Raw genomic sequence first — 18,442 nt, forward strand, 5'->3', positions numbered from 1 at the left:
TTGCATGCTTCCTATGATTTATTTACTGCATTACCAGACACACTTAAGGGAAATTAATATATCTTCACACATTCCATATTCATTTCTCAATTTTACAGATACTTTCTTGGGCATAAACACTAGATACTTGAAAATGCTTGGCTACTTTCTGGGGATTTGGCTTGTAAGACAATATCAAGAAACAACACATACTGGCTTCAACTTCACCAGATTAAATGGGGTTTTTAACATGTATGTGTACTTTTTAAGTTTTAATTATATTTACTGCATCATCATTCATTAAATTTAGTCTGAATCTTGGACAGTTATGGCAAAAAAAGATTTATTAAGTCTATCAGTTGTAATGTAGATTAAATTTGAGTATAAATGTAAATACCTTTTAGACAGCTTTAACTTAAACCACATCTTACATACTGCACCATAAGTATCTGTATATTTAAACCACACTTCACCCTACCTGTATATAAAACTACAGCTTTACAATTCACTTCACCTACCTGTATAACTTCACTATCTCTTTCTGCAGTCCATCCTTTTCAAGATCTTTCAGACTATTAAGTTTCTTCTCAAAGTCAGCATCATATAGTGATGGACTCAAACTCTTCCTGTTCTTCAACTGAAATATTTAATCTTGCATTGCTCTATTTGTATAAAACACCTATCATGTTTTGGGTATAAAAAAGTCTAAAAAGTAGCACTGACTTGTACCCCCACCCCTTACCCCAAAACTAAGTAAGCAGCCTTGTTACCTGGCTTTATACTGGTGGGAAAGGTTTTGATTCCAGCATTGTAAAGATAAATAAACAAATTATACCAGTTTATACCATTCTACCATTCTTTGATTTCAGGGTTGAATTATTCGAAATATATATATACGATTAATAAACAAAACAGACAAAAGGAGAAATTGATAAAGTAATTCCATCATTTTTATCCTTTAAATGTATAAAATTAATTTTAAATTTTATCTTCAATTAGTTTATCATTTTCCTAATTATCATATTCAGAGAGATAATACATTTTTGTGTATTATATACAAATGTTCATTGCAGTTTAAATTCCTCATTTCTATTTAACAGGATTGCTGGAAAAAAATGCATATGCTTAATATGCAAATATTGATTCACAGAATTGAAACAACTTAATACCCTGACACAGTGTCATTGAAATAATGACAAAATGATTAATGTTTACCAGCTCTAGTGAATAATCCTGTAGGGAACCATTGGACACTTCAAAATCCCAGGCGGACATGTATGTAGGTAGGAGGACTGATCTCCTGTTGATGATGTTAACATCTGTTGACAGCTCAAGTTTCTCACAGAATGGTGATGGCAAAGTTTTATCTTCATTTAACTGAATAAAAAAGTTCTTTTATATATATTCATACGCATTTACAGCAATACTGTTTGTTGCCTCAGCAAGAATCTACTTTATCTATATACAAATATAGACATTTGTTTTCTAGTTTATCAGGTAGGCAACTATTACATGCTAGTAAAAAGAAGTTTAATACTAGAAACTTTTCAATTCTCAAGTCAAAGTCAAAAAACATTTTATTCTCTCATTCCATGTACATATTCTCCAGGAATAATTTTCCCAAATCTGAGATCCAATATTCATGATTTTATAGGACTTGTAAGAAGTTGATTTGAATAAAAAGTGAGCTACTATGTCCACAAGGGATTATGTTTCATGGCCCTATGCCTCTATGAAACCCTGTACTCATTCTCTCACTGATATAAATGACTTCATAATAACGTAAGTTCTAGCATAAGTATTCCCTTGCTGTAGAAGTTATCTAGCCTGCTAAAGTAAGACATTTTTATGAAGACAAGATAATTGTTCATAGTTAAGTAACCATATCGTCTGTATATCAATGCAATATTGTGATAACTTGTTGTAAGCGTTCAGTGAGATACAAGTGTACTGCATTGCTTCCTATGACTGACAATTCTGGACATTTACATCAGTAACAAATGACATGTATTCCATTTACAGTGAAATCTTCTCAAATGCTGGAGTTCAAGTGTTCTACCACTGTCTTTATTAGTGTATAACAAATCATATTATCTTGCTAAAATGAGGAACAAAATACTGTTTACGAGGACATGCAATAACCAAAGGAAAATACCAACAAAACTTCAACATTACTTTTATAGACACAGATGTAGATGTCCTGTTTATTATTCCATTATAAATTTACAACCGGCACTTTACAGATACACGAGATGTCAGTTTAGATTTATTACTTTAAGTAACTAACATCCAGTCATAACATCAATATGATACTGTCTCCAATAGTGTCTGGAGTAGTTTATGGTCATGACAAGAGCACCATGGAGGCGGGGCAGAATTTACCCATAGTCATATAATAATAATCTTTAACTGATGAAAAAAGAAATCTAAATATAATCTACTGTACAGAATTTCTTGATTTCATATATTAAAAGCACAAATCTGTCAAAAAGTAAGACATCTGTATCCAAATTCATAATTACTTAATAATATATTTACATCCCCTCAATCCACGTACCTGAAAAATCAGTACATTTCAAACAAGAGGAGTCGGTAGGACAGCAACGCTCGACTATTCTTACTGCTTGATAGTAAAAAAAAATGCTTGATACAGTTACCTCCTCCTGTTTACAGGTTGGGGTAATAATGGTGAACAAGTGTGCAAAGTTTCAAAGCCATATGTCAATGAACTTTGAAAATATTTGAGGTATTACAAAAACTTTAACGTAAATTCTAAGTCGAAAAAGGGGCATAATTCTGTCAAAATGCTTGATACAGTTACCTCCTCCTGTCTACAGGTTGGGGTCATGATGGTGAACAAGTGTGCAAAGTTTCAAAGCCATATGTCAACGGACTTTGAAAATATTTGAGGTATTACAAAAACTTTAACATAAGTGGTTACGCTGACGCCGACGCAGACGCCGACGCTCGGGTGACTGCAATAGCTCTACTTATTCTTATCGAATAGTCGAGCTAAAAATGATGCTGCAAAAATATTTTTTTTTCTTTAAGCAGAGCCAGAATCTTTATATTTGTCTCATATTTTTGCATAGTTAATATACACACTTACATGTATATATAGATAATGAATGAAATATGCCTTCACTCTTTCTATATGCTTCAAAACTTAACTTTTTCATTAAAAAATGTTCCTTGTAAGGACTCTCTTATTGAAATAACCACATTGTTTATTTTCATTAACTTTATGACAGATAGGGTTGGACACAGGTTCCCGGTATCGGTCCTATACCGAATAGTAACTTCGTAAATTACCGGTATATACCGTTTCGTAAAATACCGGTACTGGATTTGATACTTTTGTAATTTTGTATAAAAAATAATTTAATAGTCAATATGTCAAAAAAATAAGAAGATTATTAAATAAAAACAGCCTACAAACACGTAAAACAAACTATGAATTACTATTATCATGCGGCGAGTACGGCTTTCGCGGCAAAGTTGAAGTTTGTGATGCGGCGATATTTTTGTAAAAGTATTGTGCCGCTTATGTTCAAGATAATAATATTTTTTACTCGGCAGGAAAATATAATTATTTAAACTGATTTTGGTAAAAGTTTGTAAGTTTTAAATGTCAAAGAAACAACGAGAAAACAAATCGAATACTTGAGTAATCATCGGCACATCGCACACAGTCCTTCCAAACACATCGCACACAGCTTTTGCCATAATGACAATGTAAATCCAACATATTCAAACAATGCTTTTAAAAAACAATTAAATCCTTTTTTCAGTTTAAGTCTCTAAACACTCATAATGAATACATATTTAATGTTTCCAGGTTCTATTCATCCATTACCAGATGTACAAATCCACATGTGAATTACGATTTGAACATAAATGAGGCCGAAACATTCCAACAAAATATGCCTCCTTTTGTTTTTGGTGTAACACTGAACTATTATTAAACATGTATACATTTTCTTAACAAAATAATGCTGACAGAACTTTAATCAAAAAGTGTGAATGTCGGCGGCTCTTTGATGGTGATAGAGTAACAACATCAAAGGGAGGCATATTCTTTTGAATAGCCTATTATGCACCTGTCAAAGGTCAACTTGTGTGTATTACACATTTAGATCTGTGATACTTTTAAACAACTGAAACATATTTCATATAGTGTTTTGTAGGAATTTTTTGCAAATGTTGGCTAGTATTTTTGCATATTTGAGCAGTATGGAATTATGCAATTTGGTAAGGACAATACCTTTTTTTTCTTTAGCAAGATGTTCACGGTGCATACTATTGAAAAATAAAAGATGTATAAAATTGAAAGGTAAATTCAATATTAATAAATACCAAATCCTTATTATTTGTAAAGTGTAGGTATTTGCTTTATGACTTCTACAAGGACTAATATTAGGTTAACATGAAAATGTAAACAGGTCATTTTGGAAACAGTCTGTGCTGACTGTGCATATACATGTATTTCAAAATTTCTAAGTTAATTACTGGTGGAAAATATGTTTGTGCTGTTGTAGTAGAACAGACTGGAAACATAAATGACTTTGAAAAAACATCTTATGAAATTTCTTTCATGTAATTCCAAATTGCAAAGTGAGCCAACCAATCCAGTGATTTCATTTATTATAGTAAACAATAATGTGATTTAAAAAAGAATATCAGCATCAGAATAAAATTTCTACACAGTAATAATAATAGCTGTAAGAAAATAATAGATAACCAACTGTCTTAAATCCTTTCAGATGTAGAGATATCAAGCTTAAAACAATAATTTGTAGACTTCTCAGCTGCAGACTGCTGTCCTGCATAAGATATTTTGCTGTGTTTAAATTATGTCATGTCCTTTTGATGAAAAAGTAAAAGTATCTTACAATTAACATGTGTAAATGTTGTAAAAAAGAGTAAACACAAAACAACAAAAGAAAATTATACTTTACAGCATGAAAGGGCTAGGTTCACTTTGGGTGAAAAAATGCCCTGTTTCAGAAATTCATCAAAATTTCAGCAAAGATTAATATTTATGTGTTGAAAAAGAAACAAGAACAACTTAGGCATTTTTTCTATTTATTAGGTTACCATAGCAACCAAGTTAAATGCACCATTTTTTATATTTCTAACAAGTTAATTCCTTATAACATTGGCAAATAGCTAGATAACAGTCTCAAACACACAAACTTAACATCTCTCTAGATATAAAACAGATAATGTCAACATTTAAAAAAATGAACATTAAAAAAATAAATTTTCTACATAAATTTAATTAAAATTCCATGGCAACGTCACCAATTTTCACATATTGTGATTCTGCAACTAAAGTCACAGAATTTTACAAATACTTGCAATCTATATTTCTTTTATATGTAAGCCTCTACTACAGTGATAGTTCCAAGATTAAGAATGTGAATGTATTGTTTTCAGTGTTGCCATGGAAACATAAACTAGTTTCATTTTAAACAAAAAAGCTGTATGAAGAGACAGTTTGCATGTGTTACATTTTTAACATTTTGGGTGTTAATGAATTACGGTATACATTTAAATTTCAGAAGGTTTTTACTTTTATAGGGCATTGAAATTTTCTTGTTTCTATAGCAACACTGTTTGATTGGCTTTGGTGAGATGCATGTTTGAAGCAATTGAAAGATAAAGGGTACATAATGTTCTAAGAATTAGACAATAAAAGTAACTCAGTTAATATATAAATAAACCAGTAGCATTAATGAGCATTGATTAAGTATATTGGACAGATAAACATGATACATTGTAATTACAGTAAATAGTTTAAATGCTTCCAATGACAATTTAAATGATTTGAGCCGTGTCATGACAAAACCAACAAAGTGCGTTTGCGACCAGCATGGATCCAGACCAGCCTGCGCGTCGGCACAGTCTGATCAGGATCCATGCTGTTCGCTATCAGTTTCTCTATTTGTAATAGGGTTGGTAAGCGAACAGCATTGAACCTGATCAGACTGCGCGGGTGCGCAGGCTGGTCTGGATCCATGCTGGTCGCAAACCCATTATGTTCGTTTTGTCGTGAAACGGCTCATTTATACAGTACCGGTAAATTAATATCCTGCACTTTTATACAGATGTACAAGTTAAGATTAACATCACTGAAGCAATATAACATTATATATAATTACTTATATGTACATCAAAACATAAAATTAGAATTTACAGTATATATTAATTTACATTTATTTATCTATAAATATATAAGTCAGCATTACTGTATTTAAACCTGTCAGATCTGGCACAACTGGGTGACATATTGAATGGAATTAATGCTGACTTCATATCCCCTTATTTACTTAATGGTTAAAGTTTTAGTTCAATATTTACATATTCTAAGAGAGTATGACACGCTGATTGAAACAGGATAATATTAGTTACAAGAATGTCTGACAGGCTATGTACATAGTTCAATATAAACATTCATTGGATTATATAACATGAGCCGCTAGGGGTGGGTTATATTGCAAACAATCAATCATGCATGGCCATATAACCTGTTAGACATATTTATAAAATATATAACCAAGCAGAATCACTTTATTGAAAAAACTTTTGTTTGTACAGAATTTGAAAATAGAAACAATTGCATTTGGATATAACAATATATCAACCACTATATGAGAGGAAGCTATTCCTCAACTATACTTTCTTCTGAATCTGAAGAGTCTATTGATTCTGGATTAGCTGAAGCATCCTCCAAATACTCACCCAGTCTTTCACACCAAAGCTTGTTTCAGCTGTATGGACAGCCATGCCCAGGTACCATATGACTGCAGCAACATGAGAGCAAGTACCAACTGTCCTAGCCCCAGCCCTACATTTGCAATACCATGCAATTACATGGTCTTCATCATATTTTAACCACACAAGATATGATTTTGATGCTATATGGCGGCTCTGAAGTCTAACTCTTAGAAGGCCAGGAATTTCCTTGTGCAAGTGAAAGTCACAAGTACCACTAATATACTCCTGTACATAGCTTGAGCTCAGTTTTTAACTGGTAAGTACCAAGAGTTAAAATTCTCAATATAGTTTCTGACAGTTTTGGAAAATCTGTCAATGATTCAGTAGTTGTCCAATGGGCTACACTTCTCCTAGCAAGATCATGTTCTTCCACAAAATCTTGAAGACAAAGATTGCCTGACAATCTATCCCGCATCTGGCTTGCTAAAGTTGAGTCAAGTTCTTGGGTTTGGTTGATAGGTGGCAGGTACTTATTACATAAAGCACAAATTATGCTTACATAATCACCTATGTATGGCACTTGGTTTGTTGGAAGAACATGTGAAAGATACTTCCACCTTTTGATCCTTGCATTTGCAGCCTCTACCACCCATCTCACCTGAAGCACAATTAAATATAATTACAAAACATGTGTAATAATACAGTTAGAATATCCAATTTAAGATGTATAGTACAATGTACAAGTAAAGGATTGAATAAAAGTTGAATTCTGATAACCAAGAAATATTTTTCATTATTACATTATACTTGTTACATAATGAAATATTAAATAACTCTAGCCATGTTATATTACTTCTCAATTATGTCCCCTTCACCAGAATGTGACCTACTGTTACAATTTCAAAGAATTTGAGGGTCACCTGAGGTAAGTATTCTATAATCAGTAGTCTGAGAAGTGTTTCTGGTTTGTTTTTCTTTTGATTTTAATTAATAAACTAATTAATCTTAGGAAAAATAATTGAAGATTAAAGTTTTTTATGTTCTTATTATAATTAACTTAATTAATCAGGCAATATTTCTGTGATTAAATAAAAGAAAGAATAATTACTATGAACATTTGTATGCTAATCTTGCAGTAAACTATCTACATTATATTGAATAAAATACAGTATTACAGTACATCATATTTAATGAGAGATAAGGTATCAAGAAGAAATATGATAATCTACAGAACAGTCTGGTCAACAATAGATGTTAAATGCATTTTAATTAAATTGGTTTTATTTAAAATAAAAATATTTTATAATCCTAAATGTTTAATTATGAAATGACCAGCTGAAAATGTTCAATATTATCAAAATACATCCAATAATATATGTATTAAGTGAATGATATGCTGTTAAAATGAAAAGTTGATAAAGTATACATGAAAATATATGAACTTATATTAAGTTGATAATATTATGCAATGTAATTTATCTTCTTTTACTTTAGAAATGTTTCAATATTTCATATATAAGAATTGAACATAAAATAATTTTCAATTAAAAGCTGTGCATTTAAATCTGAAATTGATAATAATAATTTACTATATATGTAGTTGATTATTTAAATTATTACCTTTGTTACAAACCTACTGGCATTTGCATCATCTGTTGTCATCTGTTTTTCTGTTCTTTTCATAAAGGCAGGCATTTCTGCTTGTATCCCTAGTTCCTTCATTAATTCAATAGCATCCCTAAAACCACGGTCTACTACAAAAATGTCACTGGGGTCAATCCATGATTTGATTTCTTGTATGTTGTTGTTTAAAATATGTTTTAGAATGGATGCATCATTGTTTTTTGAGTCAGCAAAAATATGGCCCTAAAACACTCACAAAAGTAACCAGTGGTAGAGACAATTATCATAGGTTTAACTAATGGTCTGTGCTTGTGCATACTAAAGCTTCTCCTTTGGAATTGAAAGTTGTTGCTTTTGTTAATGTAAATATATGTTCCATCAAGAACTAGAATTGCCTGGTCATTGCTTTCAGCTAGAAGGTCTTGTGCTAATTTTTCTGGTGTGTTTTTGAATGATTTCTTCTCTAGTAACATGTTCAAATCCAAGATGGGCTGGAACAATGATATCACAAAGAGCTTGTCTAGCTGAGTGAATTGCTCTTCTTATACTTGATTTTGTTATATTGAATATTGTTGATAATATTTTGTTTGAAAGTCCACATTTCATTTTAAAGAGGAAAATACCAAGTGTTGTTATGGAGGTTCTTGCTGGAGTGTTTTTTATTGAAGATTCAACATGTTGGTATAAATCAAGAAATTGTTCTTTGTTTAGGCCTGTTAAGTTGATTAAATCTTCATCTGTATAGGTATGCATACTGTCAAATGACATTCTCTTGTTTGAAGATTTTAAGGCAATTTCTCTTGTTTTATTGATGAATTCAGTAATAGTAGTTCTGTTCAAAAATGATTGTTCTTTTGTTTTCATGTTCACTAGTTCTTCTTTATTAAATTCGTTTAAGTTGTGATTGAAATGAGAAGTACAAAACTTCTGCTTTCAGCTGTGATAATAATTCCATGTTCAATGAATACTGAATATCTTATATTTTGCTGGTACAACTATGATTTTGGGACCTGGCTTTTTACAAATAAAACAGTAGGAATGGCTTTTGGATGTAGATTTAATGGGAAGCTGAATGGATGGTGGACTTTTACAGGCTGTAGATGTTGTTGCTGTTGCTGTCTGATTTTCAGTAGATTTTCTTGATGTGTCTGAAACAGATGACTTTGGCTGTGCACTAGAAAACTGGATACACTTTTTTTGCTGCAAACCTCCACAAATAAAAATCCAAATTGGTTGTTTGCATCAAATAGAATTTTTCCGTAAATATTTAGCTATATTTTTGTTGACAGGTCTTCTTTGATGCAGTTTTAGCTTTTTTCTGCACAGCACACATATCTTTTGAGGCATCCTAGAAAAAAAGATGAATCATAAAAATATGCCTTATATTTTATTAATTTATTAAAGTTAATTATCACTGCAGAGTATCTTAAATTAATCCTATATCATTTTGTGTTTTCCAGTCTTAAACTGAACAAACTTTTTGCACCATACCAGTATATGTGATAAGTCTATCTTTTAACAATCATTTTTTTTTATATTTATCACATCTTTTTAATATTATAAAAAAAAAAACACTTAAAATTCAAAGAAAATAAAACAAATGAGTAAGACATTATCTAAAGAAAGTTGTTGAAAAAAAAAAAAGAAAAAAAAAAAAAAGGTAGCAACCTGGTTTGAACTCCGGCCTATCGGGTGACAGCCACCGATTACATCCACTAGGCTATAGAGTACCTTGACTTTACCATCTGCAAAAACAAATATTAATACACTTAAAAAAAACATTATCACTCTGTTGCTCCTTTTAAAAACGATACTTTAAGGCTCTTTTCTGTAAAACTTTTAATATTTCAATTCATTACCAAATATTTTGATTTCACTATTGATTTATCACTGTTCTTCTATAATTTTTAAAAGTTGACATGTTGACGTCTGCGTCCGTAACAACACAAAATGACAGGTCGAAATAAACATTTTGATTCGATACAGAAATTGAATTTAAAAGTATTATCGTCACAAAATATAATTATACAAACGTTTTTACCTTTCGTTTCCAGTTTTGGCACCTACATCGCTGAAAAGTCGTTGGAAAAACGATCAGAGAGGAAAAACAATAGCAGTCTACTTTCAGTTTCAGATTCAATGTCGAGTTAATTCCCTTGAATACAGGAAGCGGTCAATTCTCGAACCAAAAGTTGGCGTTCGTACGCATTTTTCTGTTTCTTACGAGAAGCGGGTTAAAACATAAATGTAATGTGCTATATTGTCTTTAGTATTTTATTTATTAGCAAGACATAAACAAATGTTTTCCACAAACGGATACCATTTTTTTCTGATCAACCACGTATTCGGGCAGGACAAGTTCGGATAATGATTAGAAATAAAAACACGTAAAATATGTTATAAATCAGTTGCTGTCTAAGTTTATATAATTTTATTAAAAGGTCTACATGAGTAATTAGTTTAGATAAAGATTTTTAAAGCAAACATATTGTTTTCATGCCAAATATCATGGGAATTATCAGCTAAGACCGAATTTCCATAGCAAAGCAAATGTCGGGAAAACATTATTTTTAGATATGAAGAGCCAAACCCGACACCACCATATTTCGGCCACAGCTTTAGTATATATTTAGTATCATTACCTGGAAAAGGACTTTTGTGTCGCTTGTGGCTCTTCATATGTTATTTTAAGAAAAATACGACAGCGAACGTTCTGAATTTCGCTATTTTGACAATTATGCATGGTTAATAAGTTGTGTTTTCTAGACATTAAAATACGATTTACCGTGATATTTTGTGATTTTTTGTTAGAATATAGGCCATTTCTTTTAAAATATGTAGGATGTTGTTTATATTTTCATGGTTTTTGCATTTGTTAAAATTACTGGGCTAAAAAGCCCCTGTTTGTGAAACCTTGTCCTTTCAGAAAGACCAGTAATGTAACATATTTATTTTCTTGCAGTTTCAGTTCTTATACTTGCAGCAAAGGGTTTGGTATTGTAAAAGTATCAGTATCAGTATCGATAAAATACCCGTATCGTTTCGTCAGTACCGGTATCGGACCGTTTCGTGAAGAACGATATCAAACCCTAATGACAGACACATTAAAGTTATTATTTTCTGACAGGCTTATTGTCTTGTAATAAATTAACTGACAATCACTTTCTGAAAACTTGTATTCTGATTGAAAATATGACAGTTAGAAAAAAACTAAGAGGTGGAAATCATACAAAAACAAAATTTGAAAACATAAAATAATAGAGGCACTACTGTTGAGTTGTTCATATTAATGGACTTAAAAATGCTAATTTAAGAAGCCAATTTATCAGGAAATATAAAAATTGATAAATTGAAATGAATTGTTTTATAAAAACAAAGTAGTATTTACCCTATCTTTAAGTTCCATACATATTGAATGTCTAGCTAGAGGTGTGCTAAATCTTAATTTAGGTGAAACCTTTGATCTTTCACCAGCACTATTGTTTCCTGTTAAAGACTCATCTGATAAACCCTGCTGCTCTTCATTATTCTGATACCTAAAATATAATTACAATAATAACATAGCTCTGTCAATTAAACTTAAAACAAGAGCTACCAGTATGACAGAACCCTTGACTATTAGTAAAGCTGGAGAATGTAGGCATTCAAAGGGAAAGCTTCATTTGAAATCCATTCAAGTTTTGGATGTTGACGAATATTCAGGATCCTGAGTTCAAAGGTAAAGATTTAATAGAATACTTCTTTAAGTTTAAGCAGACTTATGCAGAATCATGGGTGTAGGAAATTTGAAGTGAATACATTCAGTAGTGGTGAAAAGTGATATTGAACACAAAACTTTAACCATCAAAAAGGGCTATTCAGTCAAAATGCATGCTACAGTTATGGGCCTTGGATAGTGACCTCTAATTATGACCTCAAAGATGTGTAGTTTCAAAAGTATTTATACAAATAGTTAAAAGATAAAAATAATTCTATTCCTAAACAGAGTGTCATGATGGCCCTAGATTGCTCACCTGAGATCAACTACTAAAATGGTCATAATTCTTTAATTTAGAAGGTCAAGGAGTCACAATTGGTTTGAGACATTTTCTAAATGGGAGTATAATCCATATAACTTAATAAGATGTCCACTAGGCAATGCTACATGCTAAATACTTTTGCTCTAGGCCATCTATTTTCACATAAGAATAATTATTTTAATGTGTTTTCCTTTATGAGTCTAAGTAAACCTAAGTAATTCCTAGGGCAGGAATGGGCCAATTTTGACCCAAGGTAAATGATTTCAGAATTTTATTTGAAGAAATCAGCAAAGTCTAGATACATGCCAAATTCTAGTATCTGAACTCTGGGCAAAGCAGCTTCTTGGGAGGATTTTAACACTACCACACTATATAACTTAAATGGACCTTCCTATCTTTTACCCATCCTTTTTGGGGAAAATTTCAAAATATGTATTGACATAAATGCATACAGAGCAGATTATGATCAGATGGCATGGATGTGGTAGCTGATCTTGGTCTGCACCGGTTACATGGGTAGAATCAGTTTCCGCAAGTAGGTATTTTCTATGAAAGATTGATACAGAGGGAGGGCACTTTTTGATCCAAGGGGCATGACTTATTACATTTTTCAGAATTCAACTAAGCTATTCTAGATGTTTCAATATTTTTCCTCTTGGATATTTAGTATCAGAGATGATATCAAACCATTTTACTAACACTGTAGAGGTAATTAGGAAATGCTTTTTGCAAAATTTATATCAGGCCACTGTAGTTTCTCACAGATAGGCATAGCAAATTCTAACCTTGAGCCATGATTTATAAAACATTTTGAAAAGTACCAAAGGTTGATGCTTGATGGTACCATTTATGTAATTTTTGTAGAGGACCACACAAGGATCAATTCCTGTGAAGTTTGGTCAAAATCTACCATATGGTTTAGAAAAAGATGTTGTGGCTAATGACAAACATCATCAAGGTCACCTCTGAGGTGAGCTAAAAAGTAAATCTCCAAGAAATGTTTTACTTTTACAAAAACATGACAATTTCTGATTTCTAAAGACAAACTTTTGTTATTTCATTAACATTTTATTGTAGACTGAAGGCCAATGACACCTGAGAACAATAATACTCCTCAGACAGATTGTGTAACCTGACATCACACCACATACCTCTGTAATTTCCCATTAATCTGTGCCAGTTTTACTTGAACATCTTCTTTTTCTTCTTGTAACTTCTGTTAAGGAAACAATATACAATCAATCTATTTCAAATAATGAATAAACATGTGCCTTTCTATATTTAAACTAGAAATATGTCCATAGGACACAGGTGCACCCACACTCCACTGTTTTGCCAATCTTTTGACTCTAGGTCAAATTACATTTTGTGCTACATGTGCCACAAGTTGAAAACTAAAAATCTTTTACTAAGTAAAGGGCAAACTTCACAAATACTGTTTAAATCCACAAGCAAACCACAAGGTGTATAAGTACACATGCTGACCAACATTCTTGTAAACTTTCAGGCCTACAGGTCAAATATTTTTTGAGCTATGCATGGACAAGTTGAAAATTGCAAATTTTTACTAAGTCAAGGGGAATAACTCTACATATACTGAATAAATCCACACACTAAATACTCAGGTGCACAACTACACTTGCTGAGCAACAGTCCTGTAAAGTTTCATGACTCAGGTCAAATACTTTGAGCTATGTGCGACACAAAATGAGAATGGACAGACGGACAATGATGGTAAATCTAAATGACCCTCCCTCTATAGTGGGGGCACAAAAATATGTAATTACAAGTATAAAAATCACTTCAAAATTCTATATGGTCCTTTCTCACTTTTAAACATCAGTTGAATCAATCTTGCCATATGAGTATGCCAGTAAGAATTTGATTTCACAAGATTTAACCATAATTATCATATAAATCAATAAATAGGAAAACTATACCTCATTCTGCTCCATTAACTGCTTAAACTTTTCTTTTAATGTATTTAATTCCACATCTCTCTGAAAACATCAAACAATACATCGTAATCATTACCATTTAAATCAATCAAAATTTAAATTTTAACCATTTTATATACTACCAGTCTATTATGAACATGTCCTAAATACTAGCCCATGTCCATGTTGTCTATAAATAAACTTGACTTTAATACTAGCCGGCATATATGGTAATCTGTTCTATATATCTACATACTGCTGCAGTAATTGTGTTGACCTGTGCATAATTAATTTAAATTCTAGCTCCCATCTTCTATCAATACAAGAATAACTCTGTTATCAAATGGGAGACCAATATGACCTATATTTATCAACATATGACCACATCAGAAATTTAAACAGACAACATTTAAATATCTTAATATCTTTTTTAATACTTACTATCTTTTAAGCAAATACTTAATTAAAATAATCTCTATTATGAGGACATAGTATAAGTACATTTTGTTTAAAAAGCATCATAAAAACATCCATTTAGAGAACATCTTAAAAACTGCTTGAACAGGCTGTTTAAATATCATAATTTCTAATAAAGGAATATCATACATACCTGTATAAAGAGTATGTCAAAATTAATTCTAATAATCTAGTCATATTTATACTACATGAAGACCTAATTACCTCAAATAAGCAATCATATTTATACTATATGAAGACGTAATTACCTCTAATAATCTAGTCATATTTATACTATATGAAGACATAATTACCTCTAATAATCTAGTCATATTTATACTATATGAAGACGTAATTACCTCTAATAATCTAGTCATATTTATACTATATGAAGACATAATTACCTCTAATAATCTAGTCATATTTATACTATATGAAGACGTAATTACCTCTAATAATCTAGTCATATTTATACTATATGAAGAACATGAAAGACGTATAATTACCGTCTATATAATCTAGTCATAAATTTATCCATAGATGAAGACATAATTACCTTCTAATAATTCTAGTCCCATTTTACTACATAGTAAACGTAATTACCTCCAATAAAATCTAGTCAATTTAAATACTAAATATTTAAAACGTAATTACCTTCTTAATAATCTTTAGTCCATATTTATAAACTATATGAAGAACGCAAATTACCTCTAATAATCAGTCCCATATTTTATACTATATGGGAAGACGTAAATTACCGCTAATAATCTAGTCCAATATTTATATCTTATATATAAACATAATTACCCTTCTAATAACTTAGTCATAATTTATACTAATGAAGTACGTTTAATTTACCTCTAATCAACTAGTCATATTTATACCTATAGATGAAAACGTAATTTACTCTAAAAATCTAGTGCATATTTTATAAACTATAGAAACGTAAAATTAAACGCTCTAATAAATCTAGTCTTAAAAGTAAAACCCTTAATAAACCCCAATAAATTAAATCATAATTTATACTTATGAAAAACGTAATTAAACCCCTAATAATCTAGTCTTATTTTTAAAACTAAAATTTTAAACATAAAACCCCCTAAAAAATCTAGTCATATTTAAAACCCATATGAAGGGCTAATTAACCCTCTAATAACAGTCAATTTTTTAAATTTTTGAAAACTAATTAAAACCTTTTAATAAATTTAGTCAAAATTTTTCTTTTAAAGAAGACCCCTAAAACCTCAAATAATCTATTTATTTTATATTTTTGAAAAACCCAAATTCCTCTAATTAAAACTAGTCCCTTATTTATACTATAAAGAAAAAACGTAATTACCTTTTAATTTAAACTAGTCCCCTATTTTTTCATATGAAGACATAATTAAAACCTTTTAATTAATTTATTTATTTATACTATATGAAACGTAAATTTCCTTTAATAATCTTTTCCCCAATTTTTTAAATATAGAAGCGGGAATTTTCCTCTAATAATTTTAGTCCTTTTTTAAAAACTATTGGGAAATTAAATTTCCTCAAAAATTTTAGTCCCTATTTAAAATATATGAAAGGAAAGTAAAATTTCCTCTAATAATCTAGTCATTTTTTAACTTTTATGAAGACGTAATTCCCCCTAATAACTAAGTCCCTTTTATACTATAAAGAAGACATAAATTTTCCCCTAATAATCCCCAGTCTATTTATACTATAAAGAAAAACATAATTCCTTTTATTTAACTGTTTCCAAAAATTTTACTAAAATAAAACAAAAATTACCTCTTTAAAACCCAGGGCCATTTTTATCTAATGAAGACATAAAATTTCCTTTTAATAAACAGTAATTTTAACTAATGAAAAACCCTTAAATTTTCCTCTTATAATCTAGTCATATTTATACTATATAAACTAATTACCTCTTATAACTATCTAAATTTTTACTATAATGAAGAGGGAATTACCTCTAATAATCTATCCCTATTTAAAACTAAAATGAAGGGCTAATTTTCCCCTTTATAAATTTTAGTCTATTTTATATAATGAAGACATAATTTCCCCCTAAAAACTAGTAATTTTTTTACTAAATGAAGAAGTAATTAAACCCCAATAATCCCAGTCCCTATTCAAAATAAAATGAAGAAAGTAATTAACCCCTAAAAATCTTTTATTAAATTTAAAAACATAATTACCTTTTGTAAGGCTTTACTTATTTTCCTTGGCTTCTTGAGCCTTTAAAAAAACAATTTCCCGGGGAACCAAAGAAAAAATCCCCATCCCTTTTACCCGGGGTTTTTTGTATACTTAATGCCCAAAATTTTTAAAAAAAATATACCCCCCTAAAAAAATTTAAAACCCAAAAAATCCCTATACATTTGTTAAAAGGCTTTGTACTTTAATTCCCCATTACACTTTAAAAAACACCTTAAAAAAAAGAAAATTCAGACAAAACCTTTTTAAATTACATTGTTTTTCCTTTCACAACAAAATGGTTCCAAATTCCAAACAAGGGGTTTATTTCATTTTACAATGTTTTTTTTTTCATTTCTTACCCTTTTCTTGCTACAAAACAAAACAATAAAAAAACCCAAAACCCTTGGGTTCTTCCCTTTTTTTTTAAAACACCAAGATAGACAAAATCTTTTTGTTTTTATAAATTTTATTTTTCACTTTGTTCAAATATCATATGATGTTTAAAAAAACCAAAAGGGGTTTAATATGTATTCCTGGGATGTATGAAAGGGCAATTTTTAAAAAATTCTTTGTATCATTTGAATATAACAAAACACATAAAACATTTTTATGTTTCAAATTCAAAAAAGTTAAAGGGGACTACCTATTTCAATTTGTAAAATTTTTATCAGATGAAATAAAACATAATTTTTTGGGTAATTTAAAAACATTATTTTTGAGATAATTTTAAACAGAAAATTTAATGATTACCCCCTTTTCCAGGCAGTAGGGATTGCTTGTTTCAGTTCTTTCCCATTTTTCCCCAATTTTAAAACAAGTTCTCTGCCCCTGGAAATAAAAATAAAATACCCAAAATTTTCCCCAATTTTTTTTAACCCCCCAGACAAAAATATTCCCCTATTTAACTGTAAACAATGTCTTTAATTTCCCCCTAAGATTAAACCTTCCCTTTCCCAAAAATTAAATTTTAATATTATTGCCCCTTTAAAAAAGATTTTTAAAAAGGGGGAACTTTTTAAAGGTTTTAATTAAACAACAATTAAAATTGAAAAAAACCCTGAAAATCCCAAATTTCCCCTTGTTTAAGGGTTTTTAGAAAAACAAATTTAAAAAACCAATATAAATTTTTCATTGGGTTCCCCTTTATAATATAGGGTTTGGGTTTTTGGGATTTTTTTTACTTTAATTTTGTTTAAAAATGATAAGATTTTTCTAATTATGGGTTTAAAAAAATAAAAATGTTTGTTTTTTAAATCCATTAAAAATTATTTCCCCAGCATTTTAAAAAAATTTTACAAGACCAATGCCCCCCTAAACACATAAATTTTGGTTTCAAAAACCTTTTTTACAATTTTAAAAAGTTTCAATTTTCTGAAGTTATTTAAAAATTGGTGTTTTTTTTTTATTTTTTTTTATCCCCCTTTTTGGGTTTCTTTTTAATAAAAGTGCCCGATATTGTCATGTGTACTTAAAGTCCAAGTTAGTTGTAGTCAACTCAAGACTACAAAATTTGGAATAAAT

At 30.1% G+C, this 18,442-nt stretch overlaps 2 protein-coding genes across 4 annotated transcripts in view; both read right to left on the reverse strand.

Annotated features, from left to right (window-relative positions):
- LOC132732834 (uncharacterized) overlaps positions 1-14,403 on the reverse strand; it is a gene marked incomplete at its 3' end in the record, with an annotated part of 90,256 nt that extends 75,853 nt beyond the window's left edge. For all 3 annotated transcript variants that reach the window (XM_060719352.1, XM_060719354.1, XM_060719351.1), the window contains 5 exon segments: positions 498-616; positions 1,195-1,356; positions 11,711-11,858; positions 13,493-13,557; positions 14,282-14,403. In XM_060719352.1, the coding sequence (XP_060575335.1) occupies positions 498-616; positions 1,195-1,356; positions 11,711-11,858; positions 13,493-13,557; positions 14,282-14,296 (509 nt within the window).
- Positions 6,974-8,548, reverse strand: LOC132732838 (uncharacterized). Its single transcript, XM_060719361.1, has 2 exons — positions 8,320-8,548; positions 6,974-7,357 (listed from the first exon to the last, which is right to left on the reverse strand). Exons 1-2 carry the CDS (start codon positions 8,419-8,421, stop codon positions 6,974-6,976), a joined length of 486 nt encoding a protein of 161 aa, XP_060575344.1. The 5' UTR covers positions 8,422-8,548.
- Positions 14,404-18,442: the final 4,039 nt, after the last annotated feature.

Source organism: Ruditapes philippinarum, unplaced genomic scaffold (genome assembly GCF_026571515.1).
Source record: "Ruditapes philippinarum isolate M1 unplaced genomic scaffold, ASM2657151v2 ctg3445_1_1_1_1, whole genome shotgun sequence".
Taxonomy (NCBI): domain Eukaryota; kingdom Metazoa; phylum Mollusca; class Bivalvia; order Venerida; family Veneridae; genus Ruditapes; species Ruditapes philippinarum.